The sequence below is a fragment of the Impatiens glandulifera genome, chromosome 1 (assembly GCF_907164915.1).
Source record: "Impatiens glandulifera chromosome 1, dImpGla2.1, whole genome shotgun sequence".
NCBI classification, from domain to species: domain Eukaryota; kingdom Viridiplantae; phylum Streptophyta; class Magnoliopsida; order Ericales; family Balsaminaceae; genus Impatiens; species Impatiens glandulifera.
The window spans coordinates 25,019,586-25,034,093 of NC_061862.1; the positions used below are offsets into that span (position 1 = coordinate 25,019,586).

Genomic DNA, 14,508 nt, shown 5'->3' on the forward strand with positions numbered 1-14,508 from the left:
TTATTATGTAAAATAGAATATTGAGTGATTTCAATTTAAAATGGTATTAGTGTTAATAGAATTTTAAATAATGTCATCTGACCACAGGTTAAATATTGAATATACTATCAAAACAAAACAAATATAAAATATTTAAGATATTTTTAGATTATATATATATATATATATATATATATATATATATATATATATATATATATTAAGATGGATTATCTAAAAAAAAACAATATATAGTTAGAATTTTCTGTACTTTGGATAGTTTTAAAATTAATATATATTTATTTTATAATTATTTAATCAATCATTTTGAAAACAATTTTAAAAAATAATTATGTATAATGAAAAATTAAGCATGACATGAATAAATGAAAACAAATTTTATCTAACTTTTTTTTAATTAAATTTTTATTATTTAGAAGAGGTTAAAACATTATCTTATGGGTTTAAATTTATCTAATAATAAAATCATAAATATTTAGTTCATATTAGAAAACCAACTAACATAAAGTTAATTATTTGAGAATTATAATTGATTATTTATATAAATATTTTTTTATAAAGAGTTAATTAACATTCAATTAAATATATATATATATAATTAATTATTAAATAATATTTAAAAATCAAAACAATTAAACAATATATCAAATTTATAAAATAAAATAAAATTATAATACAGATTAAACAATTTTGTGATTTCAAAGACAATTGGTTTGAGTTCGATAAGGATGTGTGAAAATAAATCAATTAAACTTGGTCAAAAAAATCTCTACCAAATATTTGTAATAACAAAGAAAATATTTTTAATTGTGAGTGGATAAAAAATAAATAATACTATAAATAATATTTTTTTATAACTAACTATATATATCAAAATAATAATGAGAAATGCATAAAAAAAAAAAAATCAAATAAAAATAATCAGATGCTTGAGGAAATAAAAACAGTGAGGAAATAACTAGCACAATAAATTATCCACATTAAAATGAGACTATTATTTAAATTATAAATATCTGATTGGACTAAACATGATACAAAATATATAAAAAATGACTTTTTATGTGTCTAATATTTTGTTTAGAGAGAGAAATAAATGTAATATTTTTGTTAATTTAAAAATATTTATAAGCTATTAAATAAAATATTCAAGTAAAAATTTATATACGTATATATAAAATTAAGGCAGCCCATTTAATAAAACAATAAGACATTAATATTTTAAACATAAAAAGTTGTATCACGGTAATTTAAGATAAAAATTGAGAATTTTTATTTGGTTATGTATTCAAATCTCATAACAATTTTTTTTTTATCATTGTTATAAACTAGACCTAATGCAATAAAAAAATACACCTTTTCTATATGGGGCTTAAAACTCGGGGTCAACTCTACATATAATACCTATTTTATTTCAAAAATAATATTTTACTTACTTTAATTTATATAACTTACAATTAGGGATGACAATTATAATTCGTCTCGCTGTGTATTCAAGCTGAATTATCTTATTTGACCAGAGATTGAACAATGATAATATTTGTGTTCTTGGTCCTGAACACTAATAAATACAATTAAATATATAATATCATAAATATATTTAATTATATATTTTATAAGAGTTTTAATTTTTTTTATAATAATATAAAATTTTAATATATATTATATAAAAATATTATTTTATATAATTTTATCATATATTTTTTTATTTGTTAGAGACTATAATATAAATAGTTTCCCGTAAGAATTTTTTTAATTTAACGAATAGAATTATAGTAAAAAAACATCTCCTAAATAGAATGAAGTGAAGATGAGAAGGAAACTCTTCACCTCCATTGTCATCTCTATTTAAAATCTAAAAAAAATTAAGAATCAAACTTAGATAATATTTTTAAACTTCATTTGATTTGTAATTAAATATATATATATATATATATATATTTAATTGAGTTCAATAAATAAAATGATTTTATATTAAGTTCATAAACTTATTTAAAATTCAATTAATAAACATATTTATTAGAAGTATCAGGTAGGATTGTAAAAAATATTTATATCATTTAACCTATTAAACTAAACTACTTATACTAAATATAATATAAAATTATCAATCTTTACCATATAACATAAAATATAACAAGTTAAGAACAATTTTTTTTTCACAGAAGGCTCCCTAAACTTTGGGACTGTTTGAGGTTGACCCTATTATAAGAAACTTCTTACCGAGACTAGCCAAGAAAGACCACTCTTGACGACATCTATTTTGACGAGATTTCCATTGAGGAACGAGCTATCATTGAACCAGATTTTTATGCCGAGGTAATTCTCAACGCTATTAATGATTGTGACGGAGAAAAGACACCGAGTCCCGATGGTTACTCAATAGCCTATATCAAAGAATCGTGGATCTTCTTAAAGACGAGTATATGACCTCTTTTAAATTAGCATGCAACTTTTATTGTCCTTATCAAGAAAATTTAGAAACACTATAGGCCAATTATCCTTGTGTCAAGTTTTTATAAAGTTCTCGCTAAAACTCTTGCTAATAGATTAAAGATTCTCCTCCTAAATATTATTTCCCCCAATCATATGTCATTTGTTCAAGGTAGACAAATCACCGATGCTTCTTTAGTTGCCAAAGAGAGATATGCTTCGATTATTAAAAGAAAAATTGCGGGTTATCTCTACAAATTGAACATCGAAAAAGTGTTTGACCACGTTATTTGAAACTTTGTTCTGTACCTGCTAAAAAATGTGATAGGGAGAAAAATAGATCAAGGGGATTAAGACATGCAATTCTGAATCAAAATTCTCCATCATCATTAATGGATAAGTTACTTTTTTTGGTAGTAGTTACGACAAGAGGCCCTCTTTCACCGATTATCTTCACCATCGTCATGGAAGCACTCTATAAACTATTCGAGAAAGTTTTCAGATTTCACATCTTCTCGGGTATTAACGTTATAACAGTTAGAAGCCAACCCCTACATTATTACACATATCTTATTCGCTGACGACGCCCTTTGTTTCCCAGAATAGTCAATTGAAAATATTTCCAATTTTAGAAGGATCCTCATCCTTTTTAGGCTTGCTCAATTCTTAAGATGAACATAGATAAATCTGAAATTTTCTTTATTAGAAATATTTCAAATCATCATTCATTCGTTGATATCATATGTTTCAAAGTCGGGAAATTTTCAACCAAATATATGGATCTTCTGTTAGGACAAAAAATTAAAAGTCACGATATTTGGAATTCCATCATCGAAAAAATAGAGAAAATATTAGCTCTTTGGAAAATTAATTACTCTACAAAGGGTAGAATGACCATCATTTCTCTTGCATCAATTCCTACATACACATTGTCACATTTCTCTCTCCCTTAATCGACAACAAAAAAATGGAGTCCATTATGCTAAATTTCTTGTGGGGTAGCTCTAACTCCTCACGGGCGACACACTTGGTCAAATGAGATACAATTAAGTTGTGCAAAAATGACATTGAACTTGGCCTAAAAAAGTTAACCCTCTTCAACATCTCACTCATGTGCAAATGTTGGTGGAGAATTTAAGAAAGTGATGCTAGTCTTTTAGGGCTAAAATGTTGATTGCAAAGTATGACCATCGCGATTTTGAGTGGACGCCCTTTTAGGAAGGAAATATATCGACAATGGTCTTAAGGGATATATCATCAAGACTTGGACCACCATTCACCCTGTTCTTGATTTTAAAGTGGAAAATCTAAGAATGATCATATAGCTCGACTCATGCTCCCCAATGGTAAGTTTGCAGTCTCTTTTTATGACATTTTCTCGGCTTCCATCCCTGAAAAGATATCAAGATTGCATATTATACACTTCATCCCGCGAACAAAACATTTAGAAGATTTTATCACGTCTTTGAATGACCGAGAACTTGAGGGCTAACTTACTTAGAGGTTTTCTCTATTAACTTACTATAGATCCGTTTATCCACGACTCTTTAAATCTAATTGACTCTCCAAACTTTGAGATTAATCATATTTATTCTTCCCTCAACAACATCAGTCCATCTTCTTTCCCTTGGAAGGACTTATGTAAAATCAAGTTATCGTCAAGAATCACGTTCTTTGTATGAAAAACCATTCACGATGACATCCTTACACAAGATAAACTAAAAATTAAATAATGGATTCCATTCGACAAATATATACTTTCTTTATGAAAGTGTGGAGACAGTCAACCATCTTCTCTTAAATTGCCATATGGCAAAAGAAATTTGGTCTCTTATCCAAAATCTCCTTAATCTCCAATGGAATGATTGGAGCACTCCAAACAATATCGATACAAACTAGAAGTCACTCGTCTCAATTATGTAGTGGTCTATTTGAAAAGAAATAAATAAATAAATCGTAGTATTTTTCAAGGAAAAAATAACATTGCTAAGATCAAATACTTCATTTTTTTTTGTCTTCTTTTAGAATGTTTCTCGCATTTAATTCTCTATTTAATGAAAAGTTTACAATTATTAAAAAATAAATATATATCCTTTATAGAAAAAAATTAAAAATATCTTTTAGAAGTAATTTTAACAGATTTTGATTTTTTTCTATTTTACTAATCCATTTTGCATAGTTTGGGGGAATAGAAACATCTGACTTTTGTAGGTACTGATCCATCATCATACCAAAAAAATCAAAACGTCGTGAAGAAGGTTGCTTTCCATCTCTATCTCTCTCTTTCTCTCTCGGTGCTTGTTGCCCAGTCGCAACTTGAATCGTTCTACGATCTATAAATCTTCTTAATCAACGTCTTCTTTCTAAGGATCAAGCTTCGATCTGGCAGTCCAAATTCATCCTTTTCTCATTTCACAATGCCCATAGTATTTCGATCCTTGAAGCTGTAGTTCCTGCCTTCAATTCTGCTACATTCAAGAAGAGGTAACTCGGACATAGTGCTAGAGAAATAAAGCTCGGTTGGCGATGGGGGCAGTCCCCTCGACGCCGCGAGCCACGCGGCCTCAGGACTCGGCGGAGTACCTAATTGGAACTTTTGTCGGCGAGAAATCTTTCCCTCTTTCTTCCAGTTACTGGCAGAAGTTGCTCGAGCTTCCACTGAATCTCGAGTGGCCAGCTCATCGTGTTGACCAAGCTTGTGATCTTCTTGGTTAGTAATATTTCTCGATCTTCTGCCTTTTGATACAACTTCTTTTCGTAGTAATGCAATTTCTATTTTCAGTTATAATCGTATTGGCATCCTCATTTTCTGTTTAAGCTATTGACATTTGGATCTGTAGCTCCTACTGTGTAGTTCGAATGTCAGGGGATAAGGATCGATGGAATTTGAATTACAAGTCGAATATTTCTTTAAAGAATATACTTAGTATCCGTTCTTTTGTTGTCAGACTTCTCTAGTTAATTATCTAGGAGGATATTCATTCTGTAGACTCATCAATTTACTTAGAAACTGAAACTTTATGGGCTGGAAAAATGACATCATTGCGAGATCTCTTGCTTTCCATGTAAAAGTTTAAATCATATTTGCTATTATGGCTTGATTAATGTGCACATCAACTTCTTTCAGCTCTTTGAATGTTCTTCCGGTCTTAACTTAATACTTTTTTGGGGAATTTGTCTGCTTATCGTCGACTTAAGACTATTGTAGAGAATTTATGAGTGTATAGCCCTGGTTCCTTGTTTTTCGCGAGTAGAGTCATTATTTTATGCGAGGTAGCAATTGTTCAGTTTTTAAGTTACCATATAAGTAGCTGTAAGTATCGGATTATATTGGTACATATGTCTTTCCTTAATTTGTTTCCAAAATGTATTGTCGATATCTTGTAAATCTCGCTATTGAATGAATGTGAAATCTCATTAAGACAACAAAGTGGCTCCAAGTCTCATGCATCACACTAATGAGAGAAGTTAGAAGTGAAAGTTTTACGTCATTTTTTGAGGAACCATTGACTAGTGGTGACACCATTTGTCCTACATGATTTGCTGTTATTTGCAACTGTTCCATTCTAGCAGATACACCCGATCAGTGGTCACATTTTTTAATTTTTTTTGGAAAGAAATCAATGGTTACAATTTGTAGTTGTTTTTTTTTCTTACGCCAAAACTCATTAGCAAAGGTCACTCACCTGTTTTCCTCCTGTCATGATCTGCTTCTTTTGGTTTTCTCAACAAGAGATGGTATCATGATTGTCCATGAAAACTGTATTGAGTTCATTTATGAGGCATGAGTAGGGTCTCGACCTACATTAAATTGGACCAAGAGTGAGATTATGCAGGCCTAACGGGATAAGAGACCACATTATTAAATAGTACGAGTAAAATTAATTGATTGTCCATAGCGCTGGAATATGATTGTATGCTGATCCATAGTATGCTTCTTCTTTTGATTTAACAAAGAAATGTGGTGATATATTTATATGCTGTCTATGTGGTTCTCTTAGTTGCTGCCTGTTTAGAAGTTCTTTGGTCCATTTTTCATGGGTCTTCACATATGTTTTTCGCTCTGTTGCAGCCCATAACAACATCTACACAAGGCACCTTGCGAAGATTTTAATTCATCTGGCATGGTCCTTGCAAGAGTGTGTTTCTACTTCTGATGCACCGCCATCAACTTTCTTGAAGGCTATCAATGCGGCTTCTCTCTCATCTATCTTTCTAAAGTATATGATAGAAACTGCCAACAGTTGCACTTTTGAGGAATTATACATGTCTCTGGATGAGAATGAAGCAAAGGCTGGTAATTTCTCTCAAGGTGAGTACTTTAAAACTCATGGGATCGGGATATCCTTTACCATTTTGTTATTTGAATTATATCTTGCTTGTCAAAGGATGTTATATAACTGTCCAGGACAATGGAGCAGTTTTCTTAACTATTTCCCTGATTGGCTGAATGGAACCTGCAGCTTTCATTACCTATAACTTGTCTATATGCTGAGTTATTGAAGTTAAAGTCATTTGTGCATTTGCTTTCTGGTATTCTTTGTGGAGTTTGTAACTGACCATTTGACTTGAGCACTTTCTATGAACACTGTGTATCAAGCTTATGGTACAATTTTAGTAACACGAGCCAACAAAAAAAAGTGAGACATTACAACCAGCGCTAATGAGGACTTTTCTAGTCCTCATTTGTCAGGTATTGTGTTTTGCAATGGCCTTTATTGGTGGCTTCTTGCATGATCACAAGGCACTTCAAAAGGTTGCATCTAGTGGGAGATTTAGAAGTGAATGCAACATTGTTTCCAAGATCACTTTTCAGAACTTATTTATGCATTGATAGGTGTTTATATTTTGAGGCGTGACTCCCGTATTTCACTGCAGATCATGATATTGCTCATCTTGTCATGGGTACCGTCCTTAACTATATTGGTAAAGTAGATGTAAGGTATGTAATTTGTTACCCAATGTATTATTTCTTCTGCAGTTTGATCTTGCTTCTTATTTTTCTCATTTATTTTCACAAGCCCCAACACATATCAACTACACCAACAATTGCTTGTCTTCTTGCTCACGGCCTTTTCAACTCAGCTTATCTCTGGGCCATCACCAGGTCCCATGGATGTTCACCCGTTTATTGATGCTGCAATGTCTCAGGTGGTAACATGGATCTTGAATATCAAAGTGTTAAGTTCAATTGATGGTGATTCTAAAGTGTACTTTTGGTTGCAGGAAAGTACATTGGTTGGCTTGGTGGTCCATAAGCTACTGCTTAACTATATTGCTCGACCTCTCTTAACTTATAGTAGTGCATCATTTATGATTTTTCCTGAAGGAGACCAGCCTGGTGTGCTACAGAGAGTTAGTTCTGCAGCTGGTATGTGATCTTATAACTGTTTGATTTTCTAAAGGCAATTTAATAGACTGTATTTATTTCCCCCCCTATGTAGAAGTGAATTTTTTATCTACACACTTTTTGGGTTGAGATAGTCTCTATCATTGCAGTGCTTTTGTACTTCATTAAACATGAGCTCATCAAGTTGCAACATCATTATTTTGCAATTTGTAGCTTCATTAGGTGTTATCTTTCACTCTCTTGTTTCTTGGGGTTTGTTCATTTTCTTACGTTTGATTATAAAGAGAATGGAAGGAAAAATAATCACTAAGGGGAATGGAGACAAGTGAAGGAAGATTGGATAGTTTACTTTCCTCTTTCGCTCCATTTGTTTAGATATATTTATAGTTAATCATCCTACTGAACTAGAGAGTCATGATACGGCTGGGTTGCCTCTCTCTCGTCGTCTGTCTGTGCTGGAGCTGAGAAGGGAGGCGTTGGTCGGAGGACCACATTGAGGGGAGGGCAGGGACTCTCTCATCGTGACTCTCTAGTTCAACAGGATAATTGTTAGACTAGAAGATATTATTTTGAGTTTTTTAGTATTAGAATAGCTGCTACTATATAGGGGACAGAATCCTTTTTCTCATCTCAATTTCTATCATCACATTTCAACTTCTATAAAAATTATTCTATCTTTTTATTTGACTTGTATGCCCTATATTTGTGTCACTTTATTTATTATAAATGTCATTCTAATTATGACTTTGTTAAATCAAATCAACAATGTTTTTGAATGGCATCAATAACTTTTTCACATATTTTTTAGTACATTACCTCTTTAACTTACAATTTTGAACAAAAAGTTAAGAGTGTCATGTATAAACAAATTTAATCATCTACTTTTCTTATCTCTGCACACTGCATGAAATGGGATGAGAGCATCTTTCATCAACATTCGTCCCTGAAATTTGTGATGATTTAGTCTTATCTCTTCTTAGGAATGACACCAAGAAATTTATTTAGTCCTCACTCCTTTTTGTCTCACCACAACAAATTTTCTTGGGTGTTTGCTCCTTCAATGACATAACTAGTACCTACATCATTTCAACCAGTTCCTGGTATGATCTTTAATTCATTTGTTCAACACATTTTTTCTCTTGCATGTCTGTGGGGCTAATACATCCATGGAATTGCCACTAAGCTTTCTTCTGTTTCTAGAATATATGGGCTCCTAAGCTACATTATAGTTCTGTAGACGTAGGTTCTCTCAAAGAAGTTTTTGTTCTGTTGACATGTTAGTTTAATTTTAGTTTCTCATGCCTGGTCTTCTGATTTTCTTGATGGTTTGCAGCAAATATCATGTTATTGCCGTTGAATTTCTTCAGTCGTTCAAGCAGTGAAGCTTCAAGAAGTCCACTGGCAGATATCAGTCAGCATTTTTTGCTCATTCTGATCCATTATCATAAATGCTTGGAAGAGGAGCCATTGAAAGACCAAAATGAAGAAATTGCCATCCCACATTTGGCCCATAGAGAAAATACCTACTTTTCTGAAAATCCTTATCGCAAGGCCTTGGAAAGTGCGAGGGACGTTGAGTGTAAGACTTGTGATCAGTCTTATTTTAGAGTGGTTATTTGTTTTATAAATTCGGGCTGAATGAATCAAAATTTTGCTTGCAGTTGATCGGACAGATATTGAAGGCAATGCACATAGTGCCCCTCTTGTCAGATTTCCCTTTGCATCTCTTTATGATGTCCTTGGGATGTAAGTATCTATTGACCTTTTATTAGCGCTTCCCTATCCAGATTTAATTTTCTGTTATTTGGCTAGATTTCATTTAGTGGTCATGCTAGTATAACTCTAATACTTTTGTTAACTCAGGTCTTTAGCTGATGAGACTGCTATCCTACTACTTTACTCTTTCGTGCATGGGAATGCAGATTTTCTGGAATATGTCTTAGTGAGAACAGATATTGATACCCTGGTATGTTATTGAAACTACCATTTTAATTTGTGTAAGATTTCCATTTTTGTTATTTTAATATTTGTAAATGTATTATGTATATAGACTGGACATTCTGCAAGGACTAATTAATTGAAGATAGACAACTCTGTAGGGATAGAAAGCTTATGCAGATTTTGTTTAGAATTCATGTATGGGTTTTGATATACACACTTGAGGGTTCACAAGCATTGGAAAGGGATTAGACAAAGGAAATATTCTAGAAGATGGACAGATGTATGCACTTTTATTATTAATAAGCTCCTCAAGAATGGTTCTTGTAGAAACTTACCCTGGCAGTTATGCCAGCTATCAATCTGTTATAACAGATTGGACAGGTGGCCTTTTAGATACAATATGAATTAATGTTTACAAGATTTCATTACTCTCAGTATTCATGAATCCCTTCTTAGCCCTCAGTTAGCTGTCTTTATGGATATGGATTATACAAGCTTTGCATGGCTTCAGTTTCTTTCAAGCTCATTCTTTATATTTTTTTGAACCACAGTTGATGCCCATGTTGGAGACTTTATATAATGCATCAAAAAGAACATCAAATCAGATATACATGGTGTTGATTATTCTTCTAATACTCAGTCAAGACTCCTCTTTCAATGCAAGCATTCACAAACTGGTAAGAACTTCCTTAGTACTGGATTTTACCTAAATTTCAAAGAATTAGATTTCATTTGTGTTAGTGTCTTCTTGCAGACAATTTCCAGTGTTCCATGGTATAAAGAACGTCTCCTCCACCAAACATCTCTCGGTTCATTGATGGTGATAATCCTCATCAGGACTGTGAAGTACAACCTATCCAAGATGCGTGTAAGATTCCCAGAATTTATTGATTTTTTAGTGCATGCTTGTTTAAGATCTGCATGTAAATAAGCATAGCCTTTTCCCGTACCACATCACTTATGGTCAATGAGCTAGTCCCTGAACTAAATCTTTGCTATGCATGAGCATATTTGCATGGTAATATTTCTCAAAGTCAAACCTTTTCTACCCATCAGTCATAGATGCAGCAGTAAAAACTATTAAGGGTCTCTTTTCTAAATCATTCTCACTAATTTTCCTATCCTCAAGAATTATGCAAGTTTCATATTATTTCTATTTTAATTTTGAATATCCATCTTATCATTCTCATTTTAGTATGCTTAGATGGTCTGTGATAATTGTATTTAGCATTTAGATTATTTAGTAACTGTACTGCTATAACTGATTATAAATGTGACTTAATCATTTAAAAGTAGAGTTGAAAATAAATATATAGTATTAAGTTAATTCATCTTTCTTAATTGAAATCTACTAAGAACTAGATATAAAATTATATATTCATTGACTTAAAGTAGGTCTTAATTTTCAATGTTAAGATCTTAATTTTCATTTTTATCAAGTGGTTCCTTAATTAAATAGCGTGAGCATAGAGATACAAATAAGTTCTGAAGTTTAAATCAATTCAATCTTACTTAACAATGAACACTTAAATTACTAAGTTGTACCTATACCTAAATTTTTTTACAAATATTTCTGGTTGTATTTATTGGCTTCAGGATGTCTACCTGCATACCAATTGCCTTGCTACTTTGGCTAATATGGCACCTCATGTCCATCGATTGAGTTCCTATGCATCGCAGAGGCTAGTAAGCCTATTCGATATGCTAGCACGCAAGTATGTCTCTCTTTCTCTCTCTCTCTCTCTCTATATATATATATATATATATATATATATATATATATTCTGATTATTTTGCAGTGTCAGTAGAGGATATCTGGCCATCCATTGATGTCGTTGTGTTATTACATTTACAGGTACAACAAATTATCAGATCAGAAAATTGACAAAACTCCTATAGAAAACGGGGAATTGGTAGAAGATAACCTTCCTGAAGATACGGTACTAAAAGAAACTCTATACCTATATTTGATGTCGCCGTTTATCTTATTCATTTGTATCTTTTGTTTGCCTCAGTCAACAGAATTGCATATATTTACTGACTTCCTCAGAATAGTTCTGGAGATATTGAATTCAATTTTGACCTACGCCCTACCGCGAAATCCAGAGGTACTGTGTTTTTGATATGTTTTTTATACGCGATAAAGGTCAACATTGAGCCTATCTGGAAATGGTATTTGTCACAGGAAAAGTAATTGCCAATGTTATTATGGAAAGTGATTTTTTTCTCCTTTTCCATATGGTATAAGATGTTTTTTGGATGTTGATCCAGATTATTTTCTGCACCATGATCTAATTATAGAATGATTTTCTTCTTAATTTGGAGCTTGTTTGATCTTGAGTTATTTAAAAAAAAAAAATCTTTTATCACATATCGTTTCAACCATCAAATCACTTAATTCACCAAATACCAAAATACCCTTTATTTTTATAAGATTTAAATTTTAAATACAAAATAACATTTTAGTAATATAATCCAAAAAACCCACCTATTCATAAAACAAGATTTTATTTCATAAGCAATATTTTTTTTTCTTCAAATAACCCCACATCAAACAAGCTCCGAATAGAGATTTTTCTGAATGAGCAACAAATTCTTTTCTAGATCATTGTGAATTTTAACAAACATAACAAATGTAGATTCTTCCTCCGTTTGATGAGCATTCAAATCATATTCTAGATCATGTGATTTCTAACTATAGTAATCACATTTTCCACTTTAATTTTCTTTCAAATTGATATTTCATCTACATTTTGAGCAGGTGGTATACGCAATCATGCACAGACAAGAGGTTTTCCAGCCTTTCAAAGATCACCCACGCTTTAATGAGCTTCTTGAGAATATTTATAACGTAATCTACAAACCAACTATCATTTAATTAATTTCTACTTTTTTATTTTTGTTTCCTATTAACTTTTAACCTCCACTTTGAAAATTTCCAGGTGTTGGATTTCTTCAATAGCCGCATGGATGCACTCACAACAGGTGGTGAATGGTCTGTGGAGACAGTTCTCCAGGTTATAATTACCACCACCCGATCCTGGCGAGGAGAAAGCATGAGAGTAATGCTTGTTTTTCAGTTCAAGCTTGTTGTTCATTGAAGGAAATTATCTTTTCGTTGATTATTATTTATATTGCTTAATTATACGTGACAGATATTCACTCAGTTGCACTTTACATATGAGCAAGAAAGCCATCCCGAAGAGTTTTTCATTCCATATGTGTGGCAACTAGCCATATCAAATGGGTACAGACCTACCTAACTTTCCTTTGAAGTGTTCTTCTGATGGTACTGACAATATTATCCTTCCTTGCAGCGCTTTCAGTTTTAATGGCAGCAGCATAAACTTGTTTCCAATTGACGTTCCTGTTGACGTAAGTATTCAATAATGTTTAAATGGAAGAAGTGGCTTTTTTAGTTTTACCTGCTGATTATGTTATTATATACGAGCAGGAAGAAATGATATACGAACGACAGAGCAGTGACTTGAACCGGCTCAGTGTTTCTGTGCAAGAAGAAGAAGTTTGATTGATTGTAGAAGAAGATCCAAAATTACGGGATGATGATGATGATGATGTATATAACATAAAATAGCGAAGAAATATATACGGTTGTGTGTTGATTCTTTTAATGTGCATAATATAATGTTTTGTAGCTGGGGAGGAGGGGGCATTTGACATTGATATGAATATAGTTGAAGAATCTCTGTAATAAATGAGAAGAGGATGAGGAGACATTTCGTTATGTTTTTTTTCCATTAAAACAAAACATATATAGTGGGAAAAATGAGGAATGAATAGAAGGACCATCCCTCCCAAGCTTTGTCCTCTATTATTATTATTATGGATTTTGGTTTATAAATTCCAAGAGTAATTTCATTTTCTACATAAGCAAATGGTGCTTTTTTGTTTATTTATTTATTTGTATTATTTTATGTACTGTTTCAAAACACTGAATGAAAGTTAGGTTATGATAAGATGTTACAATTTCTTGCGGTCGATTTCTAGATGCAAGAAAGCAGGCATAGGATGTAGGTGATCTTACACCATCCCCCATGAGGCGGACTCTGACTCTGGATATTTTATTTATTCAATATTTATTTAAAATAACATTTTACCTTTCACTTCATTTCTCGTTTCTTATCTAGTTGTTTCTCGGTTGCTTTTCATTCAACTCGCTTGATCATCTAGTTGCTTAGTCTTATTTTTTTTATTTTAATTTTACTATGTTAGATTGATTATGAATATTAATTTAGACTTTTGATAAAATGATAATTATAGAATATCTTTATTATATTTATATTTAAATTTATTTATATTTATATAGTGAAATTATTTCAACCGCTTAGACACCGCCTAAGCACCCGAGGCAGTAGTCACTCACTTACCGCCTACCGCCATTTAAAACATTGGTTAGGGGTGAGTATATCTTGGTTGACTCAAACTCCAACTCTAACTCAAATTCAAAATATTAATTTGGATAAATTAATTTAGTTTGGGTTGAGTTAAGGTTATCTAATTACTCAAATTAAATAAATTTAATTATTTTCTATTTAATTAGTTTTCATAATTCACGCTTTCTCATTCACTATATTGTTATTTGACTTCTTAACTACTTAGTAAAGTAAAACAATAACAAATATTTTCTTTTTAAAACTTATTAATAATATATTTCTGATATACAGTTCAGTAATAGAAAAAATAAATCATAATTGTTATGTTATTAAAACATATAGACAATCAATAATACATCTCTTTAATATTTAGTTAGTTTTAAAAATAAATAA

At 31.5% G+C, this 14,508-nt stretch overlaps 1 protein-coding gene across 2 annotated transcripts; it reads left to right on the forward strand.

The window, feature by feature from the left end:
* The first annotated feature begins 4,659 nt into the window (after positions 1-4,659).
* Positions 4,660-13,466, forward strand: LOC124920966 (dymeclin). 2 transcript variants are annotated; one of them, XM_047461558.1, is made up of 18 exons: positions 4,660-5,140; positions 6,503-6,742; positions 7,309-7,372; positions 7,452-7,581; positions 7,657-7,801; positions 9,114-9,359; positions 9,442-9,526; positions 9,644-9,746; positions 10,273-10,398; positions 10,476-10,589; positions 11,318-11,436; positions 11,577-11,661; positions 11,737-11,829; positions 12,483-12,572; positions 12,664-12,783; positions 12,877-12,968; positions 13,039-13,096; positions 13,176-13,466. In XM_047461558.1, exons 1-18 carry the CDS (start codon positions 4,957-4,959, stop codon positions 13,248-13,250), a joined length of 2,169 nt encoding a protein of 722 aa, XP_047317514.1. In that variant the 5' UTR covers positions 4,660-4,956; the 3' UTR covers positions 13,251-13,466. The 2 variants fall into 2 exon arrangements, with proteins under 2 accessions (XP_047317514.1, XP_047317513.1); XM_047461557.1 differs by having other exon boundaries at positions 13,039-13,094; positions 13,168-13,466.
* Positions 13,467-14,508: the final 1,042 nt, after the last annotated feature.